Source organism: Nicotiana tabacum, chromosome 10 (genome assembly GCF_000715075.1).
Source record: "Nicotiana tabacum cultivar K326 chromosome 10, ASM71507v2, whole genome shotgun sequence".
NCBI lineage: Eukaryota > Viridiplantae > Streptophyta > Magnoliopsida > Solanales > Solanaceae > Nicotiana > Nicotiana tabacum.
Genome location: NC_134089.1, coordinates 119,702,460 through 119,713,984, shown reverse-complemented (window position 1 = coordinate 119,713,984; position 11,525 = coordinate 119,702,460). Strand labels below are relative to the sequence as shown.

General features: G+C 37.0%; 2 protein-coding genes across 2 annotated transcripts; one reads left to right on the top strand and one right to left on the bottom strand.

Moving 5' to 3' along the window:
• Positions 1-2,142: 2,142 nt before the first annotated feature.
• On the bottom strand, positions 2,143-2,808 carry LOC142165334 (uncharacterized). The gene has a single exon (XM_075223910.1). It carries the CDS (start codon positions 2,806-2,808, stop codon positions 2,143-2,145), a length of 666 nt encoding a protein of 221 aa, XP_075080011.1.
• Positions 2,809-8,287: 5,479 nt separating this feature from the next.
• LOC142165333 (uncharacterized) lies at positions 8,288-9,655 on the top strand. The gene is made up of 4 exons (XM_075223909.1): positions 8,288-8,539; positions 8,654-8,804; positions 8,874-9,180; positions 9,298-9,655. Exons 1-4 carry the CDS (start codon positions 8,288-8,290, stop codon positions 9,653-9,655), a joined length of 1,068 nt encoding a protein of 355 aa, XP_075080010.1.
• Positions 9,656-11,525: the final 1,870 nt, after the last annotated feature.

Genomic DNA, 11,525 nt, shown 5'->3' with positions numbered 1-11,525 from the left:
AGACAAAGCTCAGGCAAAACAGGCCCAGTGCGGCCGCACACCCTTCTGTGCGGTCCGCACTATGGGATTCAGAGAGGTTGACATTCAGGCACAAACGCAATGCGGCCGCACTAGGTTTTGTGCGGTCCGCACTGAAGTTAATGCGGCCGCACTCGACTTAGTGCGGTCCGCAGACCCAAGAATCAGAGAGATGCCAGTTTTGAAGTTTTAAGCCAATGCGTTCCGCAGTCCATTCTGTGCGGACCGCACTAGAAGCCTCCGCGGCCGCAGTCCGTTCTGTGCGGTCCGCATTGCCTGAGTTCAGTGAATTGGATTTTGAAGTCAAGAGCCCTAGTGCAGCCGCACTCCATTTTTGTGCGGTCCGCACTAACCCTGCAGGGACATTTTTGTCCAGAATTTTCAGCTTAGTATAAATAGCTTCTTTTCCCATTTTTAGGGTATCAAATAGTTTTGTAACGTAGCTGCACTAGTGGGTTCGACTTTCTTAGCCATTTTGGGCAAATTTTATCTACTTTTCATCATTGAATCTTCTTATTTACCTTGGTGATTAATTAATATGAGTTGTTCTCCATCTATTTCTTGTTTTTCTTCTTTAATTATGAGTAACTAGACCCATAAGCTAGGGTTGTGGCTCAACCCTAGTATGGATAATTGATGAGTCTTGTATTTTAGGGCTAGATTGACTATGGGTGTTTGATATTTGGGCCAATTTTATGGTTAATTACTGAATTAGTGGTTGCAAACACTAGTTTGTGTTTAGTTGACTAGGGCTCTTCTTGAGAAAGAGCCTAAGTCTCCGAAATTGGTCCAACAAGGAATTGGGGCGTACTCAAGAGATTGATAGCCCCAATTAAAGGGTTAAACCTCGAGAGAGTAATACCTGACTTGAACCCTAGTTGCTTGTGCGAATTTGCATACCCAATTGATCTTGAGAAAGTCAATTCGGGCAAAATCACTCGAACCACCGAGAAGTGTAGAGTGGGTAATATCGTGCAATGGTTATATCATACTCCCCAATTATGTCAATCGTGTCTTAGATTCAATTACCCGTCAATTGACCACCTAGGAGAAAGTCACTACCCTAGTGCCTTTTAAACCATTTGAACAACCCGTAGCATTAACTCTTAGCTTAATCTAGTTGCATTTACCATTTGTAGTTTGATAATAGTACAAGTGAAACAAAAACCCCAAAAATGATTAGAAGTGTAATTTGGAACACATACGCAATCCTAAACTAGATAGATACTCGATTCCAAATTCTACCTCTCTGTGGAAATCGATCCCGACCCTAAATCGGGTAAAAGCTGCTCCGACCCTCTCTCGCTACTCAATAGTAGTGCGGAGTAGGCCGTGATCACCTGCCTCCATACCTCCAGTCTCCCATTAACGTCGCCTCGCATCTCATCAATCAGAACTATATCATCAGCGAACAACATATACCATAGCACCTCTCCTTGGATTTGGTGTGTCAATACGTCCATCGCCAGAGCAAATAAGAACGGGCTGAGCGCCGATCCTTGGTGTAACCCATAACATCCGGGAAAGGCTCTGAGTCACCTCCCACAGTCCTAACCCGAGTCATAACTCCATCATATGTATCCTTTATCACCCTAATGTAAGCCAGCGACAGACCTTTCACCTCCAGACACCTCCAAAATAAGGTCTCTAGGGACCTTGTCATACGCCTTCTCTAGGTCAATAAACACTATATGCAAATCCCTCTTCCTATCCTTATATAGTTCCACCAACCTCCTGATAAGGTGGATAGCTTCTGTGGTAGAACGACCCGACATGAACCCGAACTGGTTTTTCGATATAGACACTGCCCTTCTTATCCTCCCTTCCACCACCCTCTCCCAAACTTTCATGGTATGACTTAGTAACTTGAAACCCCTATAGTTTTTACAATTCTGGATATCCCCTTTGTTCTTGTACACCGGAACCATTGTACTCCACCGCCACTCATCAGGCATCCTCTTTGTCCTGAAGATAACATTAAACAACCCAGTCAGCCACTCCAAGCCTGCTCTACCCGCATATCTCCAAAACTCTACTGGAATCTCATCTGGTCCAGTCGCTTTGCCCCGACTTATCTTACCCATCGCCCCCACGACCTCCTCAACCTTAATGCGCCTACAATACCTAAAGTCTCGGTGACTCTCGAAGTTCCCCAAATGCCCTAACACGATGTTTCCATTCCCCCCGTTCGTTCAGAAGTTTATGAAAGTACGATTGCCATCTTTGCCTAATCTGGGCCTCTTCCATCAATACTCGATCGTCTTTGTCTTTGATGCATCTCACTTGATCCAAGTCGCGAGCCTTCTTCTCCCTCGCTTTGGCCAATCGAAATAACTTCTTGTCCCCACCTTTGCCCCCAAGTTCCTCATAAAGCCGACCAAAAACAGCAGTCTTAGCCTTTGTGACCGCTAATTTTGCCTCCTTCCAAGCCTCCTTATATCCTTCTCTATTTGCTCTCCTCTGATCCTTGTCGGTGCTCTCTAATAACTTAATGTAAGCCGCTCTCTTGGCTTCCAATTTACCTTGGACCACGTCATTCCACCACCAGCCACCTCGGTGCCCGCCAGAGTAACCTTTCAAAATTCCCAACGCCTTTCTTGATGCCTCCCTTATATATTTCGCCATCATCGTCCACATAGCGCTAGCATCCCCACCATTCTTCCAGGCACCCATATTCATCAGGCACCCCTCCAACTCCTGCGCATTATCTTTAGACAAAGCTCCCCACCTGATCCTCGACTGACCCCGTACAAACCTCTTCTTTCTCTTCAACAAGATACCGACGTCCATCACCAAGAGCCTATGTTGAGTTGCGAGGTCCTCACTCGGGATCACCTTGCAATCCTCGCACAACCCCCTGTCACACCTTCTTGAGGAGGAGATAGTCAATCTGAGTCTTAGCCACGATACTCCGGAAAGTAATCAAATGTTCCTCCCTCTTCGGGAACATAGAGTTCACTATCACCAACTCAAAAGCTCTAGCGAAATCCAACAGTGAGGTACCACCCCGTTCCTACACCAAAGCCGAAGCCACCGTGCACCTCACCATAGCCATCAGTAGACGACCCAATATGACCATTGAAATCTCCTCCTATGAATAGCTTCTCCGTAGGCGGAATAGCCCGCACCACCTCATCCAGCGCCTCCCAAAAGCGCCTCTTAACCTCCTCGTCCAAGCCTGTTTGCGGCGCGTAAGGGCTAATGACATTCAGAGTGCTCCCTCCAACTACTACCTTAATCTCCATCAATCTGCCATTCACTCATCTAACCTCTACCACCGACTCTCTAAGCTCCATATCCACCAAAATGCCCATTCCGTTCTTGCCCTTCACGACTCCGGAGAACCACAATTTATACCCGTCTACATTCCTCGCCTTCGATCCTACCCACCTAGTCTCCTCCACGCATGCTATATTGACCCTTCTCTTCTGGAGAAACTTCGCTAGCTCTATAGACTTACCCATCAACTTTCCTATATTCCACGATCCATTTCTCAACCTACAGGCTACCTTGTTCCCTTTTAATTAGCCATGTATTATATTAAATTTGTATTGTTACTTCATATTTGAAGGTAAAAATAGTCTAAATATAATATAATTAATTAAAAGTTAAATGTGTTTAGTCATATATTACAAGGAAAGAATATATCAATAACTGCGGAATCAAAAGTATTACTGTTCCAAATATAAAAGTAAAAGACGGAAACTAGGGATAATAGGTCTTTTGGTCTCTTAGTTATTAGTAAATTTGTATTTTGGTCCTTGTAATATCACATTAAACACATTTTAAAATTTAATTTACAAAAATTTGTATTTTTAGTCATTTTATGTAAGGAATAGGTATATTTAGACTATTTATTACCCTTAAATATCGAGTAACCATAGAAATATTGTAATTAAATAGTGTGATGATTGATATTCATTAATTAAATTTGTGAAAAGTCAAAAGTCGAAAGTTTAAGACCCATAAAACCATTTGACCCTCAATTAATTGAGGGTTCAATTTAGTTATATATCATTTGAAATAAACTACCAATAATTGAGGGACCAAAAATGCTACTATCTCCAAATAATTATTATACGTGTTAGCCTGCAATGGAATTTTTTTTTTAAAACAAATGTTGTCGGGGAATTTTACCCAGAGTAACGTGGCTCCTTATTATTTCGAGACTTCTCCATGTCATTACATTCATAGTATTCGTATCCGACACACCTCAACTTAGAACATTACTATTCTCAACTAAACGTAGCCTTCAATTAGTTTCCACTTTTGCTAAATACATCTTTTCATTTCCGCAGAAGAAGAAGAAAGAGGAGGAAATTTCGTCGAAGTGGAATTGTCTATGGTAACAAAGCTGTGTATTTAATTTGATGGTAGTTTTTAACACCGAATTTATTGTACTTCTAAAATTGTAAATTTGAATTTAATATTTACGAAAATTATAATAGAATGTCACACACACATATATAGCATTAAAATATTAGGTTTAGATGAATAACAACAACAACAATATTGTATCCGGTATATTCTCACAAGTGAGATCTTGGGAAGATAGTATGTACACGGTCCTTACCCCTATCTTTTGTGAAGATAGAAAGGCTGTTTCTGAAAGATACTCGGCTCAATAAAGCAAAATCACAACAGTTATGACTGAGAACTACATAAAACGAAATAGAAACAACAGGCAAAAAAAGTAGAATCGAAGCAAAGGAAACATCAGATAATAATATCGATCTAAAAATAGGGAACACGAGGATAACACTAGTACTACAACTAGGGAAGGAAGGACAAGTTTGGAAAGGAGAAACGACCGACTAGTTACTAACCTACAATCCTAATTTTTGACCTCCACATCCTCCTATCAAGGGTCATGTCCTCAGTTATAAGCTGATGATGTGTCATGTCATGTCTGATCACCTCTCCCCAAGTATGATCAAACATCCATCTCCGCATCTCATTTCTGCAACTTTTAACTTCTGAACATGAAAGGTCTTGACCAGCGAACACTCTGCCCCATACAGGGCCGGTCTAACCACTATTATGTAAAATGTACCTTTAAGTCTTGGCATCACATTCTTGTCGCACAAGACGCCGGATGTGAGCCTCTGCTTCACCCTGCTCCAATACGATGTGTGATATTCTCGTCAATCTCTCGATTTCATTGAATTATAGACCCAAGGTAAATAATTAAAACTTGGTTTAGATGAATTTGATGTAGAAATACAGAATCCGCCTCTGCTCCTTCTATATGAAAATTAATTCTGAAATTCATGGAACAGAAAATTGATCCCTTTTTCGAATTTTTGGGATTTGGACCATGAATTGGGTTGATCTAGGTGCATTTCACAGTAGAGTATGTTCCATTATTTGCTAGTATCCTACTCTTTCTACCATCATCCTCCATCTCAAGGAGCGATTCTACTCACACTTCTCACTCTCTGCAGCTAGCCTAAACAAATAGACCGAAAAATTTATGATTAAAGAACAAAATCTTGGATAACATACTCTATATTATTTTTGGTGTAAAAATGTTTAACATCATCATTTGATGAGTGATTTTTTTTGTTTGAACAGTTAGCCGAAAGAATGTTCCATAAAGTTTGAAACAATATAATTTTACTGTAATACTTGTAGTATTTATTAATTTGAAATATTATGATTTTTAATTGTGTAAAAGGTCTATTCTAAAAAATGATCTTCTTGTTTATTTCAAACTCGTGTAAGTCCACTACATAATGAATGAAGAAAATTTATGCTTCCGGAGATTAGCGTAACTTTTTAATTATTTTCTTCTATGTGACTGAGCAGACTAATTAATAATTTCAGCTATTTATGTATCATTACCAATAAAGGCACATCATCAAAATGAAAAACATGTTTTTTTTCCATAAAATTTGAGAATGTGCTCTTTAACTTGCAACTAATAGTACGATTTGTTAGTAGCCAGTCACCGTCAACGAAGTCAATGACCAGAGGTGCCAATGAATTACTCGTATCAGTTAGTGGAGAGTCTTGTTATAAATGTTACTATTGGTTAACTTTTATGCATATAGAGCAGAATCAAGAAATAGACGTGTAACGGACAGATAGTCGTACAAAATTTAATTTGGGCTAATAATTAGGATCGTCACGGCTATGCTTAGTGAAAAAACATGGAAACCTCACTTAAAGATGTGATTGATATGAAGCATTTATAGCATACAAAAACTATAAGGGGTCGTTTGACATAAGGTATAAGAAGGTATATGGGTGGTATAAAATTTTTATTTTAATACTCTGTTTGGTTAGCAAACCAGGTATAGGTTATTTCGGTGTTAATTTTAACACCGAAATAACTTATACCTTATAGAAGGTGTGGTAATTAACACCGGTATAACTTATACCTTCTTCTTAGAAATTATATAATTGTCATTCTTAATACAACATACTAAGCAGTGAATAAACAACAATCCCAGCATAAATAATCTCAGCATAACTTATCCCAACATAACTTATACCGGCATAAGCCCTATTCCAACCAAACAACCCTAAGGGATTATATATATATATATATATATATATATATATATATATATATATATATATATATATATATTCGATTGATTTTTCCTTTTCATGTAATTCGATTGATCTGCTCTCCAACTTCTACCCCTACGTCCTCTCAATGATCTACTTTGGCCCAACATGACAAATCTCAATCACACATCCCACACCAACACTTTTAGGGGAGGTTTGGTTGGAAAGATGTTATCCGGTAATTAATTATCTCGAGATTAGTTATTCCATCTTTTTATGAAGATTAAAAAAAATATTATAATCCTAAAATAATTAATGTCGGGATTAATTATATTACAAATTTCTCCTAACCAAATATGGGATAAACTATTCTTACATTTAATCGCGGAATTAATTATTCCTTGTCCGTCGTACCAAACGAGCCCTTAGGGATCGATTAGTACATGAGAAAAGGATATTTGAGATTATATTTATATTATATTTAGTTATAAGTATTACTATAGCTAATTTCAGAATAAATTTATACTAAAATAGTGAGATTAGTTATTCGATATAGAAGATAAGATAACTAATCCTATAGAATATATTTGTTTATCATACCGTGGTACCAAACGACCCCTCAATGTCTAACCTGCATGTAGTATTACCTTAAATAATTTATTCGCTGAGTTTGTTAACTTCTTCTGTTTCAATTTAAATGACACATTGTACTTATTAGTTCATTCCAAAACGACAAACATATTTTTGTATTTGAAAATAATTTAACTTTTAACTTTTTATTATCCTTAATGAGAAACTTAATATTATCGTCACAAAAATTTCATGACTCATAAAGTTTTTGCCCCTTAAATATTTTGTCCCTCATCGAAAAAAGGAAAGAAAATCTTTGTGCTTATATAAAGAAGCACAACTTCTAGGTCTTAAAGAATTGAGAAGAAGTGGTGCCTCGCGTCGTCGTCGCTCGGCTTCGGCTTTGATTGATCGATTGATTGATATTTCCTAATGCCTAACAATTGTTTTTTAATTTAAAATTCGCGACCAAATGGAAAAGTTTTCTGCCGAAACGGTACTTCATGTGAACAGGTACTTACGCACCTATTCAATCCAGACTGTTTGGCTATAAATTTAGAAGTTTGGTCTCACTTTCAGACCACCGAAATTTGCATATTCTCCCCTATCTCTTCTGCATTTATGCATTGTTTTCCAAAAGCAAATACGCAAGCATAAGTGTGTTTACTGTTATTTGTTGAGTTTGACGAAGTTCTGTAATTTTCATTGCCGGTATTACAGAATAGTTGTTTTGTTCTATCCTGAGAGAAATTAATCCAACAACCTTGGAAAACAATGAGGGGATTAAATTCCTTAAAGAAACACAATTTTCTATTGGGCTCGGAATGTTATTCATCTGATTCTATTTCTGTCTTTTGTTTCTGGTTTCGTTTTATTTTGCAGTAATTATATTTTCGAATACAGATACCTAACAAGCTTAAGGAATTTAATTTTTTTTATATTTTGTATTCATCTTACTTTCTACTTTGGGAGACTAAAATCCTAGCGATTTTCTACTCCCGTTTTTGCGATTAAAATCTTCGGATTTTCTACTCCAGTTTGAGATTAAAGTCTTTGTGGCTTTCTACTCAATCCAATATTAAAATCCTAGTGATTTTCTACTCGATTATTTGTATTTGGTTTGAAGATATAAAAACTTCACCGATTTATTAATTTCGGTTGTGTCAGTTTCTTTTACAGAAAAATGACAATAAGTACGAAAAAACATAATGGTTCTGTTGGGATTACTACTGCTGCAATGGTTGCGTTTTCAAGTTGCACAACGCCTACACTTGCAATGGCACCGACAGAAAAGTCCGGAAAGCTTTTCGGCATGGACTTCAAGTGCTGGCAGCAGAAAATGTTCTTCTACCTGACCACACTCAGTTTGCAGCGCTTTATCAGCGAGGACGTTCCAGTTTTAGGAGAAGAAATTCCCGAAAATGAACGATTTATGGTCACATAGGCATGGAAGCATTCTGACTTCTTATGCAAAAACTATATTTTAAGTTTCTTGGAAGACGGCTTGTACAATGTTTATAGCGTCATGAAAATATCAAGAGAGTTGTAGAATGCTCTTGAAAAGAAGTACAAGACTGAAGATGCTGGACTTAAGAAGTTTGTGGTGGCCAAATTTCTGGATTTCAAAATGGTTGATGGCAAATCTGTCATAACGCAAGTCCAAGAATTGCAAATTATTGTTCATGACCTCCTTGCTGAAGGTATAAATTGAGTCAATATTTTTATTCAAGATATTGATTATTTTACTAATTATAAATTTATGATTGAAGGTATGGTCATAAATGAAGTGTTTCAAGTTGCGACATTTATTGAAAAGCTGCCTCCTCTGCGAAAGGACTTTAAGAATTACTTGAAACATAAGCGAACGGACATGAAGCTTAAAGACCTTATTGTTCGTCTATGGATTGAAGAGGACAACAAGGCTGCTGAAAAGAAGTCTCGTGGTAACTCAATAATAATGGGAGCAAATATTATTGAGGAAGTATCTACAAGCAACAGAAAGAGAAAGAAGCCGTTTGGTCCAAAGAATTATCCGAGCAAGAAGAAGTTCAAGGTAATTGCCACAACTGTGGAAAGGTAGACATAAAGTTGTGGACTGCCATGCACCGAAGAAGGACAAGAAGAAGAGTCAAGCAAACATGGTTGAAAAGAATGATGAAATTGAGGCTTATGTGCCATGCTATCTGAATGCAGCTTGGTAGGAAATACCAAGGAGTGGTGGATTGATTCTGGAGCCACTCGTCATGTTTGTGCTAACAAAGAGTTATTTGCCTCTCATGTTCCTGCAAGGCCCGATGAGACTATCTTTATGGGAAACTCCGCAACAACAAAAATTGAAGGAGTTGGGAAGATAGCTTTGAAGATGACTTCGAGCAAAGTTGTGACACTAAACAATGTTCTCCATGATCCTGAAATTCGCAAGAATTTGGTCTCTGGTAGACTTCTTATCAAGAATGGATTTAAGTGTGTGTTTGTTTCTGAAATAGTTATAATAAGTAAGAATGATGTGTATGTAGGAAAATGTTACCTAACTGAAGGCCTTTCAAGCTGAATGTAATAGCTATTGATATCAATAAAGTTCAAGCTTCTTCTTATTTACTTGAGTCAAATAATTTATGGCATGCATGTTTAGGTCACGTCAACTTCAAAATTATACGAAAAATGAATAACTTGGAAGTATTACCTAAATTTGAATGTGATAATTTGAAATGCCAAATATGTGTGGAATCTAAGTATGTAAACATCCTTATACGTCGGTTGAAAGGAATTCAAATTCTTTACACTTAATTTACACAGATATTTGCGACATGAAGTCAATACCATCTCGCGACAAAAAAGAGTACTTCATAACTTTTATTGACGACAATACTAGATATTGCTATATTTATTTACTTAATAATAAAGATGAAGCAATTAAGGCATTCAAGAAATACAAAAATGAAGTTGAAACTCAACTAAACAAAAAGATAAAAGTGATAGGGATGGCGAATATAAATCTCCTTTTGAAGAAATATGTTTGGAATATGGCATTATTTACCAAACAACTGCCCCTTACTCACCGCAATCTAATGGAATTACGAAAAGAAAGAATAGAACGTTAAAGTAGATGATGAATGCCTTGTTGATAAGTTTGGGTTTACCCCAGAACTTGTGGGGGAAAGCTATTCTTACAGCTAATCAAATACTCAGTCAAGTTCCCCATAGCAACCATTCCATATGAAAACTGGAAAGGCAGGAAACCCAACTTGAAATATCTTAAAGTATGGGGGTGTTTGGATAAATTTTAAGCTCCTAAACCCAAAAGGGTGAATATTGGACCAAAAACGATTGATTGTGTTTTCATAGGATATGCATGAAATAGTAAGACATATCGTTTTAAGGTTCATAAATCAAAAAATCCGAACGTTCATATTAATACGGTAATCGAATATGATAATGCTGAACTCTTTGAGAATATTTATCCGTATAAAAATAAATGTGAGTTGTCTAGTGAAAATTCTAAGCGACCTCGAGAATAAGCAAAGGAAAGTACATTTAGTGAGGAAAATCCAAGACGTAGTAAACATTAAAGGATAACTACTTCCTTTGGACCAGACTTTATGATATTTTTATTGAAAAATGAGCCTAAAATATTTAAAGAAGCAATGTCTTCCTCGGAAGTACAATATTAGAAAGAGGTAGTCAATAGTGTGATAGAATCCATATTAAGTAATCATACTTGGAATTGGTCGATCTTCCTCCAGGAAATAAACCTTTGGGTTCTAAGTGGATTTTAAAAAGGAAAATAAAAGCTGATGGTACCATTAAAAAAATATAAGGCAAGATTAGTTGTCAAAAGGGTTTAGACAACGAGAAGGTCTTAATTATTTTGATAACTACTCATCGGTAACGAGGATTACATCTATTTAGGTGTTAATAGCGTTAGCCGCCGTGTATGGTCTTGAAATCATCAGATGAATATGAAGACAACCTTCTTAAATTGAGATTTGGAGGAATAAATTTATATGGAACAACCTGAAGGATTAATGGTTCCCGAAAAAGAAAAGAAGGTGCACCGACTTGTTAAGTCACTTTTCGGATTGAAATAAGCACCCAAACAATGACATGCAAAATTTGACCAAACAATGTTGGCAAATGGATTTAAGATTAATGAGTATGATAAATATGTTTAATAAAAAACACTTCAAATTATATAGTCATTGTTTGTTTATATGTTGATGATGAGCAAAGACATTGTAGATATAAATGCTACTAAGTGTATGCTTGCTAGGAAGTTTGATATGAAAGATTTAGGAGTTGCTAATTTAATTCTAGGAATTAAAATTCATAGGACTCCTCAAGGACTGGCATTGTCTCAATCTCATTACGTTAAAATGGTACTGAAAAAATTCAAGTATTTGGATTTCAAAGTCGCAAAGAAC